General features: G+C 37.1%; 1 protein-coding gene across 2 annotated transcripts in view; it reads right to left on the bottom strand.

The window, feature by feature from the left end:
* The window catches only part of SEMA3D (semaphorin 3D), a 142,498-nt gene that overhangs the window by 38,090 nt on the left and 86,178 nt on the right, over positions 1-18,230 (bottom strand). For both annotated transcript variants that reach the window (XM_010715211.4, XM_010715144.4), the window contains exons 8-9: positions 15,214-15,356; positions 964-1,078 (exon numbers count right to left, since the gene is read on the bottom strand). In XM_010715211.4, the coding sequence (XP_010713513.1) occupies positions 964-1,078; positions 15,214-15,356 (258 nt within the window). The remainder of the gene's footprint in view (positions 1-963; positions 1,079-15,213; positions 15,357-18,230) is intronic.

The following is an 18,230-nucleotide window of genomic DNA, read 5'->3' as shown; positions in this document are numbered from 1 at the left end:
GTCTTCCAGCCACTCTGCCCCAGCCTGTAGCACTGCATGTGTTTGTTGTGGCCAAAGTGCAAGGCCCAGCACTTGGTCTTGCTGAACTTCATCCCATTGGCCTCAGCACAGTGATCCAGCCTGCCCAGATCCCTCTGTAGGCTTTCCTACCCTCAGGCAAATTGACACTTCCAGCCAACTTGATGTCATCTGCAAACTTACAGATGTTGCACTCAATCCTTTTGTCCAGGTCATCAATGAAGAAACTGACAGGACAAGCCCCAGTACTAACCCCTGGTAATCACTGCAGCCAGCTCCTGGGCTAGGATCCATTTCCCCCTATGAGACAGGTGAGACCCATCTGAAGATATCAGACCAGGTGCCAAGTAAACTGTCCCATGTATTAAATAAATAAATAAATAAATAAATAGGTAGATAGATAGATAGATAGATAGATAGATAGATAGATAGATAAATAAATAATCCTGCAATTGCACCAGTCTCTCAGACACATATTTATGAGATGGGTTTTCCTGATCCTCTCAGTAACCCTTACTAGCACTGAGAGGATAGAGGAGAACACCACCTGTACTCCTGCTCCATCAACTAACCATTCCAATGTTCTGAAGTTCCTTTTGACATTTCTCAGTCTTCTCTCAGTGACTTCATCACTTCTGACCTGAACTATCAATAAAGGATAATAACCAGAGGGATGAATCAGACTGGAAGGTTTCCTAGAAGTATCCCTCACCAGGACCCCAGGTAGGCAATACACTTCTCTAAGGGTAGAGTCTGGCTGACATATAGGACTGTCTGTTTCTCTCAGATTGCTTACAACAATCACCCTTCTTAGACACTATCAGTACTGCTTGGAAAATTAATAAAATCAGAATAAGATGTGTATTTCTGTAAAGAATAATAAGAAAAAAAGAAGTACAAGCAAATCTGATGACAAAATAAGCTATTAAAGATAAATCAACTTACGCAGCTCATCAAAATGTGTGTCGGCTCCCTCAGGACCAGGTATTGAACACACAAGTCTGGCTTTCAGAAAAGTAGTCCATTTGTTTATTAGGCTCCGCTGACCTCCCATGTCATTCTAATAAAAATAATATAAAGAGAGTAAATTATTAAACAAATAAGAGCCATTGTAACACAGGATGCAAAGTGAAGGACAGTCTTTTCATAAGTAGCTCCAGTAGTCATTTATTAGAATGAGTGATTGAAATTTTCTGATTATGCCTAAATAAATTTGCAGTGTTCTCAGAACAGTTCAAGAACTGAAATGCTGTGAAACATATGTTATATAATGTGATTTTTTGTTCTCTGCAGTGCAAATTTTTGCAATCAGTGGTTCTTCAAGAATTGTTTGCAAACTCAGAAATAATAAGGAACATTCAGGATAGGCTTCTCAAAGGAGAAAAACTATACTCATCAGAGGTTCCAGGGATGTAAATACTGTGTTGTTTGTTTTGTTTATACACTACACAAAAATATGCATTCCAGAAGAAACCACTCATGTTATTTTAATAATCTCTGTTATGGAAATATCATTTCATCCTCCATAAAAGACATTTTTAAAAAACTTTTTTATTTTTTTTTTTTTTAATTGAGGTTTCCAAGATATGAGCACACATGCCCAAATTCTTTCTAGTTACTGGAGAAAGAAAAGTATTGTATGGAGCCACTTGAAATTTGAATAATCCTCTTCAAAAGGTAGGTGTCCTTATATTGACTTTGATCCTATGATCCCACTTGCTCCAGTTAGGCAGGTGGAAGGGAGACAGGATACACTAACTCCATCCAACTACACTGAAGAATAAAGATGTTTCCAAAATATTTGGGGATTTTCCAAAATTTTCCTTCGAGGGAAATAGAATACCATGACAGATGTTTTTCAAAATATTGAAGATTATGAGAAGGAATATGAAAAAGTGGTAGTCACTGATTTTCAGGGGAGAAAAAAAAAAAAAAAAAAAAAAAAGAGGGAGAAAAGATAGTGTAGGAGGAGTTGCTTTTGGAAGACAGAACAAGAAGTTTGCCTAGGAGCTTTCCTCCTTCCACTGAATATATGAAGAATTTAATGAATGACATTTATCTGTCTCTGAAGGCTCAAAAAAACCCAGATGTATTTAGTTTCTGCAGTGCTATTTAGGCCCCAAATTTTTTCAGCTTGACATCTGTAAGGATAATGATACTCCAGCAGCATCCAAGAATTCAAACCCTTAAGGGAAATGTTCTCATTGCTAAAAGTAGTCCCCCAGATATATATTCTGAATTACCCCATGAAGATGCCTACTTGTTACAAACTTTAAAGCTTATTGGACCTGGTAATACAAGCGCTACAACGTTGGTCATAAATATTCATCCCATCTGGTTTCACCATGAGAAATTTTTATTATTATTTTTTCAAATCAGCTTTGCAATTCTGAAGGTATGAAACCAGACAGTAGGAAACAGCAGGTGGTAGGGATTACATAGTATCTCCATGGAGTGTATTTGGTCCTTTGGGGTTGGGGCATAAATATTAGAGACATTCAGAAAGTTGGACTTTTGTGCTGAAATTCACTTCACCAGAAGTAACACTTCTTTGGTAATTCACTCTAACCATTTTCCCTTTTCATGTATTTGCTACTTTTAAATAGGTTAGCTCAGTTGGAAATGATTCCAACTAATCTATAGCCTTTGGAACTGCTCTTTCAAGTATTGCTACCTCCCCTCTTGATTTCCTGAAGACCTGCCAAGCCCGAAGCTTTGCATCTAGCCAACAGATTTATTACAAAGGTGTCAAAACTAGCAGTCTTAAGCCAATAGGAAAAATAAGCTCTGCATGCGTGTGTTCTGTTCAAAGGCACGACAGAAAAACTTTGTGGACTAATTAAAAACAAACAATTACAAAGATGCAAGAAAGATTCTTTAAAAGAAACAAAACACACCAACAAACTCTAAGCTTTTTTGTTCCTCTGGCAATGCAGATTAGCAAAGCAATACTTGTTTTGCAGAGCTTCCACTTAGATTTCTAGTGGATGGGGCACAGTGCCACAATGCCACAGGATCCTGAGATGTCACTAAGAGCGTGGCTAGGAGAAACCCTCCTAGAGGGGGGGAACCAAGACGTGGTGGGGTTGCAATGGGAAAACATCACCATTGCTTTGCTCAGGCTCCTGCTGTAAGAAGTGTTCAACTTCTTCAAGAGATTGGAAAACCCGTACTTGCATTTTATCACCCTAAGCTGTGATCCAGCAGAATATTTTTGCAGAAGTTTATTTTAAACACTACTGACTTCCTAGAGAGTAGTGTGAAGCAAATCCTGTGCTTGAAGGAAGCAGTTTTAGCAAGTGCTATGTGCTTTAAGACATAAAATTCCACTGGATTTAAGATGTGTCCATATTTCCTCAGTCTCAAGCCAGGACAAGATGTTAACCATGTTACTTGAATTAGCACAGGCATCCACTACATATGCCTTAAATTTGAAGGATAGAGCCAAAGGTTGCCAATAATACTGTAATGTTTACAAAAGAGCAAGGGGAATTCAATGACCAGCCAGCACTTTGTGATTTACTAAGTCCTTCTGAGGCCAGAGATTCAAAAATTTATGTTGTAGAAGTCAAGGACACAAAGGACCTTCCACTGATTTAAATATTTGTGTTCATAATATAATGACATACCCACTAATATGCTTCTTCCTACTTTCATTGCTGAATACAGCAAAATAAACATTTTTTTAGGAGGATTTCTTTCATTTTATTTTCAGTTTGATTAGTAGTCATATAATACTCTTTAACACTTTATGTTATTTCTGAGTAATACCTTTGTGTCTTTGCTTTCGTAATATAGGTGTATTATCACTAATTGAGAAAGTGCAGGAATTGACAAAGACTGCAGCAGCTTTATCTATAGGTGGGTTTAGCTCAGCTGAAGGCACAGAGGTTCAAAAACTATTGACATTCCTCTGCTTCTTGAGTCTCAAGTAGCAGTTGTCTTACAAATCTCTGGACATCTCCATGCTTTGAATAACGTGTGTCCCTCCCTTCCTAACATTATTTTGTGGTCAGTCTGAGATAAATATCTTGAAGCTTCAGCTACTTCAGAACATAATCTCTGATGAAGATTATTTGCCTTTTCTTCAGACCACACTGGTACAAACTCACAAACTCATTAGCTTTGTATCATGTCTGCCTTCTCAGCTATGTATCCCTTGGGCCACCATAGTTCATTGTTACTGACCTCTGAGTGCTTGGACAAAGGGCATATGGCCCCAAAATCTGTCTGAGACTGGGTTGGTACAGAAAAGACAAATCCGTTCCGTGGAACAATTGTTAATATCAGTCTGCAGTAAATCACTGATATGCTCAAATACTGCAAGCTGGTATTCATATAATAAGAGTACAGGCTAGGTAGTCAGTGGATAAGAAAAAACGGACAGAGGAAAGAAAATCACCACAGCAGAGGCCAATTAATGCGTAGGTGACCAGAAAGAGGGGATCAACACAAAGCTACTCAGTCCTAAAATGACTGCTGGACTGATTTACACCAAGAACTCAATCTAACAATGTCAGAACGTGTGCTCAACTTGATGGATTGAAATGCTTTTTTTTACAAGAGATACTGGTACTGTAGACAAGGAAATAAATATTTCAGGGAGATGAGACAAGAAGACAACTTTGAGCGCTGAGAGAAGGGGAGGGCAGCACGAACAAGCTCTTCATTCCAAAAACATTGCTAATCTACTCATAACAGATGAGCAGTCACAAGTATCTGAAATGTTATCTCCAAAAATATCACTTTTAAGCACACTGGATTAGCAGCGTTTACTATTAACTTTGTTACATTACAGATGAAGGCACTTAGGACTGCGTACATCTTTTTGAATATAAATAAAGGTTTAATTAACACTTTCTGCTTCATAATCACACAAGCTGTAGCAGATACCAGTGCTTCCACCTGAAATACCTTATTTTTAACAGGAAAAAGTGCCTGTGAAGTCTCAGTTACTAGTTTTTTTATGAGTTAGAAATTCAGATAATTGCTAACTTGAAGGTGGGCAGTGCAATCTGTCATGTGTTGAGGAAAGATTACAAAAAGATCTACACACGGAAATTATCTACAAAAGTAGTCCAGTATTATAATTTTAAGAGAAATAAACTAGAATTAAATGCAATTTACTTTCAAATTAAATGCAAATTTTAAGTGAATAATGAAATTGTATTTGACAGCAATCTTCACATGTCAACGGTTTTTTTTATGACTGGGTACTATAAATAATCATTTGGAGTAAGAAATCAGATCTTTAACAAGACACAATAAGAATTCAAATATTTTGTGCACATCCTCAGCTAGTCTGGGTTCACATGCATCATGGTTTTGTGATATTTGGTTTTTGGTATTCCACATCATAACATCAAGTATTTGACTGGGAGTTAAAGCGTTAATGACCGAATTCCAGGTACCTGTCTCTGTACATCGCGGAAGTCATGGGATCTGGCCCTTCTGGGTTGGGCGGTCTCTTACTACCTTGCAGTGGGTGCTGGAGGGTGCTTTCCTAGCCGTTCCAAGCTTTTCAGGTTTCACTAGGTCTCAGGAACTCTGTCTCTCTTCTATTTTATTTGATTTATTAATCTCAATTTCAATTAGATTGTATTATATTGTGTTATCTTGCATTCCGATATCACAGTCAGTAAAATAAGTTTTCCTCCATAGATCATTGCTGCTGGCTTTTTTTTCCTTCCTTGATCCCAGCTCTCATCTCCCTATTCCTTTTCCCTTTTCCTTCCCATTCTGTGGGTCCTGAGAGGGGCAGGGGGGCCATGGGCCTATTGCCCCCCTGTCATGTGCATAGACTGATCTAGTTAACTCCATGACAACGTGTAAGTATATGGGTTTCCCAAAGAAAGAAAGAACTACTTAAATGTAATATCTGTGAAGAATCAAGGTCATATAATGTATTGTCCTTAGGAGACTTTTATGCAAATCTCAACTTTGTAATCTGTAATTTATGTACAGCAAAATAAAACAATTTGTTTTTCAAAACCTCTGGTTACAGACCAGTTACCAGCTGATTGTGAATATAAAAACCATTAGAAAAATAATATTGCCTGTAATCAAGTGATTTAAAAATCTATTTAGAGATTTTCTGTTGCCTCTATTTTCTATTATATTGTATCTTAGACATTAAAATGCAGCAATGCAGCTTCAGTAGAATTCACCAATGTATGGCTTGGAATCCAGTAGGCAGAGAAACAGAATGCTACAAAACTAACACCTGGATCTTTGGGGTTTAAATCTCTTATTTGTTTGTTACTAACAGTGACAAATTGAACATTAGAACAAAAAGTGCAGTTTTCTGAAAATGAATCAACATCTAAGATGTCAAACAGTGTGATTCATAGAAGTAATTATCTGGAACAGCCACTTAAATTACATGTATTAAAAAGAAACAAAGAGCAGAATTTCTGGAAGCAGGTTATTAATTAGAGCCAAGATGTGCAAAAGGACATTCTGTCCTGAATAAAAGGAAATGCTAGAGAACAGAGGGGAAAAGTGCTGAAAATGCAGAAGGCTCTGGAGTCCTTCCCTCATGGCCAGTCTAGCTACATTACACAACTACCAGAAGGAAATGGAATGTCCAGCAGCAAAACTGTACTTTTTTGAAGGAAAGGAAAAGATAAACAAGAAAAGAAAAAGGAAGGAAAAAAAAATCAACAAAAATCTTCTATCAGTCTTTTTAAGTGGAAAAATAGCCAACAATCTATCAGTGGGCTTCTGTCTTTCTTCACAGTTTTCATTTAATACTTATGTTTTATTTCTGTCCCTACACAACTCAGATACCGGTGTAACATAGGAAAGTAAGTTTTTTCTGGTCCAAACCATACTGACATCACAGGAAAGATTCCTCCTGTCATTTCAGCAAGCTCTGGGTCAGACCCAAAAACATCCAGCAACACATTTAGTGTGACTGGGAGAGTGAAAATACACTTGCAGTATATACAAGAGAAAAGAGGTGCATGTGATGTAAAACTTTAACTGCTCTGTGCCATGGATATCTTATGTAAACTTGGGAAATCAGTTCATCTCTCCGAGTTGATCCGATCTGCCAGTGAGAGCAGCAACTCTATTTAAGAATTCTGCTGTTTATATGAGATGACAATCTTTCATGGGGAAATTTTCTCGTTATAGGATTGCGTGTACTTCATATAAGATACCAATCCATCTTGGCATAGTGCTAATGTGTAACACTTCTGTTTGAAGTAGCTGATACAAAGATCAGGATTCAAGCAAGACTCAGCCTCACGAACAGCATACTTACTGACAGGGACATTCTTTGCTGAAACTAACCTGGCAGAGCAGAGTAAGGCTTCAGCCTATGGATTGCACATGGCAAGGTATCTATCACCACTGTTGCATTTGCATATAATTAGATAGGAGAAACAAAAGTGTAAATACACTGTTCATAGAAACTGCCAGAGTCAACAAGAGAGCATGGACTAAATTCAGTCATCCTTCTTTCCAGGCTAATGCATCAATCTGATAGCTCTATACATCTCCTCAGATCATCTCAGAGTGTCGACTGAATATTCTTTATCTCCTCCAGAAACAAAATCAAAAGTTTCTCTAGTTTCCTGCAGATTGGCCTTTTAAGCTTTCCCCCTAGGGAAACCTGCTTACAGAGAATCCTTTTAGAATAGTATTCCACATCTTTCATGATATTTCAGTACCGTTACCTCTTGAAACAAATAGTTGGACAAGATGATCTTAGTAGTCTTTTCCAACCTTAATAATTCTATGGTTCTATAACTCATAATTCTAGAATACAGAGATGCAAAATCCCAGGCTGCTTTATGATCCCCAGGGCTGATACTTCTGAGTACCTTTCTGAAATTATAGTCTATCACAGCCCAGAGGCTAAAGCACAACTTGTCCTGGCTGCCTGCTTACTTTCTCCATCTTGAAACAAAGGCATCATGTCAGGCAATTTGACTAAATGGTCCTCATCATTAGTGCAGTGGATTTACTACTCTCATACCCTGCTACTACTTTGTACTGATTGACATATTTCTGCTAGTATAAATGGCACTGCTTGTTGCAAAAGGCACTGGAGGGGTTAAATTATATTTTGTACAGACTAAGATTAAAACTTGTAGATCAAATCATTTGTTGAGCATAGTGCACATACAAAGTTGACTGCATAGCCAGAGTCAAATATAGATATCAAAACCAAAATAAACAGAAAAAAATAAGCATTTGCCACAACCTATGTTCTATCTAGACAGCAGGCTTAGGCATGAAGGGAACAAATCTCTATGGCCAGCAGCTTGCTGGAGAGCTGCAGTTAGTATCAAGCCTGCTTGTGATGTTTTTAGCTGAAATGAATAAAGTACACCTGAAATAGGGAAGACTTTAACTTGAAACTAGGATGTTGCTTAAGTAGTATACAGCAAAATGACCTACTCCTCTGACCACACAACCCATGCCATTGGAAAGCTGATGTGAAACCTATGGGTAAGGATACCACTCTAGGCCTTCACACATTTGTAGGCATAAAGACAACACTGAAAGAGGGTCTTTATTGCAACTGAAAACCATGGCTCAAACTGCAACAGTAGGCCACATCTATGTGAAAATGCCCTCTCCCTGAACCATGAGTGAGAAACAGCATTTTAGCTTGAGGTCTTTTCTCTTAAGGAGGTTTAGTGTTATTTCATTTAGAATGGTAATGTAGTCACACGAAGCATGCAAAATTGTTTGAATCAATATGGAAAATGTTGATTTTTGTTTTAGAAAGTGTTTAAACATAACACTCAGAGATTTATGCTGAATTATATTTGGATGGGATCCAAATCTAATCATCAAAACGAAGCATGTTAAAAAAAGAAAAAAAAAAAAAAAAGCCAGAAGGTAACTGAGTAAGATAAGAAGAATCAGAAAGAACATATTTGAATGTGGTTGGGACATATGAAATACTAAAATTAAGTTTTGAATGATAAAGTATCATCATACTGCAGGGCCATTCAGTAATCCTGCTGAAATTACCTCCAACAGGTTTAACAGCGCTAAGAACACTCCCAAAAGCCATACAAAGGCTTACGCAAAATAGGTGTCCTCTACTGTATCTATCATTAGTCTGTGCACTTTAACTTCAATGGAAGATTGAAGTGAGCAAAGAATGATGGCTGAACTAAACGAAAAATTTAATTAACTCTCAGGAAAATCAACTTTTGATTGTAATCTGTTTGTGGTTTATTCCTCTGTGTTTGACTAGCCTTTACTTGTTTCTTATCTGAACTCTCATATATACTCAATGTAAATTAGATGCTGTAAATCCATAAGAGGATATAAAATGACAAGGTAGAAGAAAAAATAGAGAGAAAAAATCATTCAGCTTACAAAATGTAGCACTCCTGAACATGAAGTCACAGGCAAGTCAGATAATCAGAACAATCATGCAGCTAATATCATAGAGGAGGGCTGAATTTATATGTTTTGAGTGCAATAAGAGCACTGTGAAACCTAACACTGAAGTCTTATAAAACAGTGGGTGATGCAGCACTGAGATAAATTGATTTATTTCTGAAACAATCAGCCTGAGTTTGCTATAAAATTTTGCATTCTTAAATAAGAATATATTGAATTTCACATTCCAGGGACCCCAAGTAGGCCAAAATTCCTTGTCAATCCGCAGTGGAAAACATTTCAAAGCTTTCAAAGAGTGATGTGGGTTGAAGATGGAAGGCATCTTCCTCTAAAAAAATCATCATTTATCTTTACCAATTTAAGAGAAAGTCAATTAATTACTTTCTTAGCTTGGAAATTTTCAAATGCCTAAAGACACAATTGTGAGTCTCTGTGATCACAATATTCACAACCACAAACATAGAGCTGAAAAAGCATGAGAACAGAAAAAAGGTAGGTCAATATCTTACAGATCTCTTTAGATTTCATTACTATTCAATAAATATCATAAAAGCTTGAACAGTAAGCCATGAAGTGCCCCTTTTTTAATAAATGTACAGATAGGAAAAAAGCAGAGAAATTTATTTTTATCACATAAGAAAACTTCCAAAATCACTAAGGCATCACTTACTATCTTAAAGATACTCGAAAATCCAAATTGAAGCACTCTGAATTCTGCGACTTCAGATTAGCATAGGTGCCTCACTCCAAATAACTTCCTTACCTCCGAGCTGCTGGGTTTCCAACATCATATTCTGGCAATGAGTCTCTGGCAACTAGGTTTGTTTCTAGAGTTTGCTTCAGAGGTTGTGCAGCTGCATGTCCATAATCCAGCTTCTAAAGCTCTATCTTGACACTGCAATTTCTTTTTCATTTTCCCTAAGGCTCAGTAAAATTCAGTCACACTTCTTCATATGTAAGCATAACTTACATATTTTTGCTTCATCTGTAAATCATAATTCCCACTCTTCCCCTCCCCAAAAAAAAACAAAAAATAAGACCAATTACAATTTTGAGACACACCCAAGGCCAAAAGACCTGACAAAGCTTGCTGTTACATCTCATAATTCATCACAGCTAGAAACAAATACTGTATGGATCTGGGCTATTTCCAACACATCAGACCTCAAAATGAAATCATCTCGATGAGCATCTGCTTTTCTACAATGTCTGAAAACTTTCAGGCAGCATGTAATATTAAATTGCCAAGCTTAGGAGTTGAAGAGGAGACAGCTGATGAAGGATCCACAGCTGCAAAGATGCCCAGTTGGCAAATGAGGGCCAAAGTTTTCTTAGGGATGACATTTTCTAAATGGTTTTAATCATGATTATATAGTTTTTAGTTTATATATATATAAACTAAATATATATATATATATAAACTAAAAATGGTTAGCATTGTGGCTAGGCACTATTACGGTGATGAAGGAAGTATGTAAGCATGTAACAGGCAGTAAGTTAAATCTCGTCTGGAATGAGTTGCCTCCAGAACTGGAAGCAGGATAGCTGCACGAGCATGGCACTGAGCCCAGACTAATTAGCCCTGCTGAGAACATGTTAACATGGCTATTTCGCTTCCGGTACCCAAGCTAATATTACTGAACAGTAAAGCGTTACACTATGCGGACAACTCAAATGCTTTTTGGAGAGAGATCAATTATCTGCACAGTGATGCATTACACGATATAGAAATACAAAGAATGTTAATGAGCCAGTTACCTCCAGTCACAGCAAAGGCATGGCTAGACTATTTCCAGGACAAGAAAAACACCGCCCTACTTTTACACACCAGCAGTCCCACAGCATAGACCACCGGAGACCCTGCATTCAGACATGTGGCAGAATAACTCCCTGCTGCCACTCCAGGAATACAAATTGCCTTCAAGCACCAGACAAGAGGCAAGGTCGTGGCCTTGAACTCTGCTCGTGTTCATGGCTTTGGAAATAAATCACATTACTCTAAGGTGGAATGCAGGGTGTGTCCTGCACTCTCGACTCAGGAGTGCTTAAAATGATTACATTCCAGTGCCTTTAGAAAACACAGTTTAACCAAGAGGGCTGTGCCTAATTGCTATATTCTCATCCCCAGGTACAGTTTGGCGTATGAGAGGATGGAATGAAGGGGGAAAAAAAAGACAAAGAACTCATTTGTTCCCACTAGAACAAAGGACGCTTCTGGATGCTGAATGCTTTGAGAAACATGGGAACACATCAGGGGCTGCGGGCTGATTTCTTGGCAGTTGAGGTCTCTTGGAAATCAGACTCTGAGACTGTATGCAGCAACTTTTTCAATACATCACCAAAACTGTTAAAGATAAGATTGTAGCTCAGCAAACACAGAGCTGTAATAATAAACAGGATTCTCACACTGTAGCAGAGAGACTACTGCTTTTGGCTAATATTCCACTCCATTCCAATAGAATGAGGTTTCAACTATGAAAAAAATTTATGTCATAAAGAAAAAAACAAACAAAAATCCAATAATCTCTTTTTATGCATATATGACGTTGCCCTTAAATATAATTACAATACTGTCATCATTTTGTGGTAGACACGTATACTAAATAGCTGATGTTGTTTGACAGTGAAGGACACAGTGCATAGATGCTGCATTCTGTTTTCAAAAGCTGTCTCAGTGCATGCAATGACTGTGACATGTCTTTAGCTTATGCAAACTTGTTCAGCAGTATGGGCATCAAGACAATGTAGATGTAACAGCTCACAACCATGATTCTAGCAATGGAAATTGATGGGCTCATGCTCTTAAGAAGCTGTTTGGGATAATGTATGTTATATGTACCTGTGTATCTGCTTATGTATCAAAAAGCAGATGCACACCACTGGCAAACTTTTAGTAGTCATTCTCTTTCTTCACTTTTGACCTTGCTTGAAAAGAAAGAAAATATCCCAATACATAACACTTGATATAAGAAGGAACCTGCTATAAGAAGCAAGAAGGAACTTGCTATAAGCAGTAACAGGTTATAGATAAGTCAGTTATACATTTTCCATTTCCATCAAAACAAAAATAGAAATGCCATTTGCTATGATAAATTACACAACTGGCTCTTAACATCACTGTTGAAAGTATTGCCTCCCAGTTCATAATGATATCCCCTGGTAATGCATAGAACACAGATGACATAAATCTAAGCTAGTACTATTTAGTGCTACAGTAGCTGTGTTATTACAACATGTTTTGAGACAGTAAGTATAAGCGTGGTCTTATGAACAGGACAAGTGACAGCTGTGGGACTCTGGACAAAGAGCTCTCAGTGAAAGTGCTGAAATCTTCTGAGATTCTAAGTAGCTGGGAAAAGGGACTGCTTTCCAAAGAAGATTTTCCCTAAGGGGGACGATCAGTGAGAGACCATATTGTTGAGTCACTGAAAATTAGCCAAAGAATAGGCTGCACTGACCAACCTCCTTATTAAAAGCAAAGTTTATTCTAATTTCAGCTTGTAACTCTGGCATAAATGTACAGGAGCCCTAAGGCATGATGAGGTAGAAAGCAATTGAGCTCTGGTAGAAAGAAATTGGGATTACACTACGCCAATTATTTTAAAAGTTGCTGGTTTTCTACCCTTCACTGTTATTCTATGCTTGCTAGGAAAAGAAGGTTTAACATTTTGCAGCACAGGTCACATTAATGAGACATGGCAATAGAAATTGTCATCTGTCATTGTAATCAAATACATCAATTTCTACTTGAGAGAATTAAGAATAGCAGAGGTGTCACAGCAGACCACAGATTAAAAAAAATCTCAGTCTGCAAGCAGTTTAGTTGCATATTTTAATTTATATTAAATTTAAAACTTTATTTGCACTATAATAATTTGTATTATTTGCAAAGTAATCAAGGGAAATGTATAAAAATGCAGGTGTCTAAATTTTCAGTAGAATTCTTCATCCACAAGGAAGTACTCAATAAATAGACAATGTAAATAGGGCATTAATAATAATAAATAACCTTACTTACCAGTTTCTATTATTTTGTCTTGACTATTAAAAATAAAATTCAAGACAATTTATTTCTACTCAACATGACCACTCTATAAATTCAGTTTATGACTACACAGTGTCATTAGGATTTCCTTACAATACTTTTGCTTTTATTATGATATCATATCTGCTTTTTCTCTAGGTAAAGGATGCAGAACTTTAACTAACATACCTTTGTTTAATACAGTCTCCCATGTGCCTTCTCTTGAAAGTTGTTGTCTACTAATTTTTCTTAATGGATTAAGTGCTCCCTCATTATCAGCAAATGCCATGTCTAGCAGCAAATCATATGTGTTTGCATTTCTATTCTGCCATTAATCACACTGCAGTGAAATATCCAACTAAAGATTATCCATTATTTCGTCTGCCTAACACCCTACTAGAGAACTGATTTATGAATGAGTATTTTTGTTTTCTTAACACTATAGGTCAAGGACGGAAGTGTGAAGTGGCTCTGGTCACTGAAATTTCGATTGACAGGAGTTTGCTGGTCTGCAGAACAGCCATAGATTTACATATTCGTGCACACGTGTCTGCTTTCTGTTTTAAGTGTGTGTCCATTAGCTTTCTGGATGCCTTTCTCTCAGATGTATCCTACTGCAAATCACAAACTCTTCTGTTTATTTATTAGCTTTCAAGCTTCTCTTTGGAAAGGTCATTTTCACAGCCAGTAGAATCATTTTGCTCAGAAAATGCAAGTAAATGAGGACAACTGAACAAAATATCACATAAATGTACCTGCTTATGTGATTACTACGATGGTGTTGTAAAAATCTAGCTCATTACATGAGAAACATTTGCTCAAAGCTTATATTTAATAATACAAAGAAAAAGTTTAAGTCTCATTTTCCTGACTTTTGCCAGTGATTCCTGGGTACCTGGTTCACTGAGATTTAAGGACAGGATGGAAATATCTACCCTGACTGCATGTCTTCCTACAGGAATATGGGATAAAGGAGAGGGTAGACAGTATGTCTGTCACAGAAGTCAATAGACCGTTTCACTATAATGGGAAGAAGACATTAGGAAAACCAGCAGCCTGTTAAACCACAAACTATTTACTGACTCTCTTCCTATGACAGGAACTGGTTCATCTTCTCATTACAATGTGAAGAGGCTTCTGCCTTTGACAGAGGTGGTCCTTCAAAATGAATGAAGCTCATAATGAAAATCAGCATTTTGTGTACCATAGGGGCAGAAATCTCTCTGGAGCAAAACCAACACAAGAAAAGGGAAAATGAAGAGAGCTGTCTTTTAAAGGAGACTGGGCACCAACCAAACAAGTCTTTTTACACTGCACCAGAGCCAGTTCCTAGACCCTGCTGGTAAACAGGTCAAAGACCACACTTCTTCACAGGGCAGGAAACCTCCAGGTGGGTGTGGATATAGCTCAGGAACTGTATTTTTTTAGCCAGTCCCACCCCAACTGATTATCAGGAATGCTCAGAAACAGATGAATGATCTCAGCTCTCAGTAATGTGCTGTACTGATCTATGTTGAAGGGATGGGTTTGTATTCTTCTTCATTCACTGAGCACTTTTCACAAAAGTCCAAATACCTTAGCATTGTGTACATGTCAACAAGTCAATCCTTATTGAAAGCTTATGAAACAAAGCAGGTCACTTGCACGTCCGAAGGTCAATACACTATCATTTAGACACAGGGTTTTCATTTACAAACATAGTAGCTTTTCTAAAATACACGCAGCCAGGATGGCTCAAACACAACTCTTTTCTTAATAATGAACATTATTTTATAAAGAATAAAAGACAAAGTTCTCACCTTACAAACTCTCCCAACTCGAGAAAGAATTGTCTTGTCAGAGGTGCTACTATCTTGTGATATTTCTCGGAAAAAGAAGTAGATTTTGTCATCATCTGGATTATAGGTGTCCGGGATGGGAAAAGTTGCAATGAATTTTGCTCCTGGAATTTCCCAAAAAGAAAGGATTTAAAAAATGTGATGAAAAGTCTTCATAGTAAAATTCTTCAGTATCTACATTTATGCTGCACTTTCCATTGAAATAAAAAACATCCTCATATAGACACATGGTGGCAAGTTTGCCACTAACTCTGAGAGAAAATCAGTATGGATCATGAAGTATTCACTCTTGGTCTGATATTTTTGTGTATATTGTTTACTACTACTTACATAAATATGTAGCATCGACCGTTGCTCCCTCTTTGAAAATAAGATGACTTTCAGTGCAATGACAGCAAAAATCTGCCTTAATGCTCTTGTCATCAACATCAAGTTAAGTGTTTTTTCCCAAACTGCATGGTAGTTTCAGTTAATTTCATTAAACATTGAAGCAGTTATGAATACAGAAATACAGAACTGTTTACTAGAAATAGCTTGCAAATGATTCAATGAACTCTGATTGACCACAGGATGAAAAACTCAAATATAAACAAAGGATTTCCAAATTTAAAAATTTCCCACATATCTGTTTTTAAACACTCTTACTGACTACATCTACAAAATTCAACACAGTACCTTGCTGGGATTCCCAGAATAACACAGAAAACTCCACAACTGACTGATCAGTCTTAAGGAGATAACTCCTTGTTTTGCATCAACACACAAAGGCTATCACAACTTGGGAAAGGGTTGCTGGGGGAGGCAGTGGACTCTTCTTGGAGATCTCCAAAAGCTGCCTGGATGTGGCCCTGGGCACCCCGATCTGGGTATCCCTGCTTTAGCAGGGATTGGATCACATGGACCAAGAGGTCTCTGCCAACGTCAGTCATCTTGTGATTCTGTGATATTCTGTTTGGGCCATTTAAATCCACTGTTTGCAAGGAATGCTAGGCAGTTATATTACTTCTAATCTCAACCAAAGTGAGACTGGCTATTTCTGCCTGCATCTCATAGGTGTGACTGTGTGATTATTGGGCCTAGACTTTCACCCATATTCTTCACTGTCTTACTTAGCTCTCATTTGTGACCTCCAGTCCTTGCTCACTGCTTTTTTTTTTTTTTTTTTTTTTTTTTTTTTTAGCTTCTTATTCTTCACTAAAATCAGAAATTAAACAAATTCCATAGGCCCATAGACTACAGCAGAGCAGGCAACTACACTGTGTGGTTTATTTAAGTCATGCCAATAGTTGGGGAAATAACTTTTAAGACATTCCCTAGCGTGCTACAATATATGAGCTCTTTTGAGGGCCCTTGGATCAATTATGTTTTTCTTTAAATAGAAGTGGCTATGCAAATACAGTACAAAGAGACCCTTGACTCCAAAATACATTCTTTTGGCAATAATGTAAAATCCCTTATAAGTAGGAAGGCTGCAGTAGAAAGCAGTAAGGAGGATTGCATAAGATGATAGAGCAAACAGAACACATTGGTGATTTGTGGGGAGTACTATTATCAGCTTTTATTGTGTTTTTTTTGTGCTTTTACCTTTTTTCTAATTATTACCACTTCATATTAGCTTTAAGGAGTTTACACAATATACATTATGGTACACACAGAACAAAAATAGGGTCACTGATTCAAAAGTCTGCAAAGATTTGCGACAAAACGTGATGTGTTTAAGTGTTGAATATGTACCTTCATGATAGAAGAGTAAATTTATGGGTCAGAACAGCCACAGTGCTGCTTCCATTTTAAACCATTCTGACAATATAGAATGGCGCCAGCAGAAAAATGAGATGATGGAGGCATCAGGCCCTATAAATTTAAGTGAGGATTTCAAAATGAGCCTAAAGCAAATATTCAATTACTCCTTGGGGTCTTTAAAGCTACTTTGAAGATTAGATCTCTAAGTATGAAAAAATACATAAATACACTTTCAATAAGGTTTCTAAACTATGCAGTTAGTTTAAATAACCATTTAATATAAAAACCTGTGAAATACTACTATAGCAGTTCTTTGAATTTCACATAGCTTTTTTGTTGTTGTTGTTGTTGTTGTTTTTAATCTTCATTCATGGAACAAAACCCTGTATATATGTTTCTTAAGGAAAAAAAAAAAAATGTTCACTGCTTTACTTGGCACGCCAAATGCAAAAACAAATGTCTCAATACCAATTCCTGGAACAGATTTAGAAGAATCTCTAACAAATTAAAGGAACACAAATATTTAATGATTTTAAATCACAATGGAGAACACTGATGTTGAAAGTAAAATCCAAACAAAAATATACTGTAAAAGATATGAAGAGAAAGAGATTGAAAACAATTTAATAAAAGAGATCATGAACTGAAAAGCACATTACGTTCTGCAATTGACATCTTTGTCTCATCTCTTGTAATCTGTCCATATAACACAGACAAGCAAGTTTAAATCAATTGTGAATTAAGTTTTTGGATTCTTTGCATGGGAAACAAATTATATGATGATCATTTTAAATCAGGATTTGTTTTCCTGTATACACCACTGTCTCTCTTTAATTACTTCAATAGACAGTTTTCCTGAATATTAATTTCATGACTAGACAGTATGTAACCAAAGAGGGGATTAAAGGCATCAGGAACTCTTATAAAGAAGCTACCATAAATTCAGGTGCTATTCATGCCCTTTAAACATGCTCCTATTGCCTAGTGGGAATAGCTGCTACACCTGGTCCTTTATGGCTGTTCCCCAGGGCTGGTTCCATTTGCTTTGAGATATCCACCTGCTATTTCACCTTTCTAACATTAGCAATAGTTTTAGACAACGCTTTAATAATACCTCCAGAGAAGATTCCTTAGGTCTGGAAAGAGAGGACAGCAAATGAGCAGCAAATCCCAGAACATAAAGAATGGGAAAAGATACTTAGAACAGTTGGAGACTTTCTGCAGCAGCTCTTTGC

This window comes from Meleagris gallopavo, chromosome 1 (genome assembly GCF_905368555.1).
Source record: "Meleagris gallopavo chromosome 1, MGAL_WU_HG_1.1, whole genome shotgun sequence".
NCBI classification, from domain to species: domain Eukaryota; kingdom Metazoa; phylum Chordata; class Aves; order Galliformes; family Phasianidae; genus Meleagris; species Meleagris gallopavo.
Note: the sequence above shows the minus strand (reverse complement) of the source record. Positions and strands in the feature narration are given on the sequence as shown.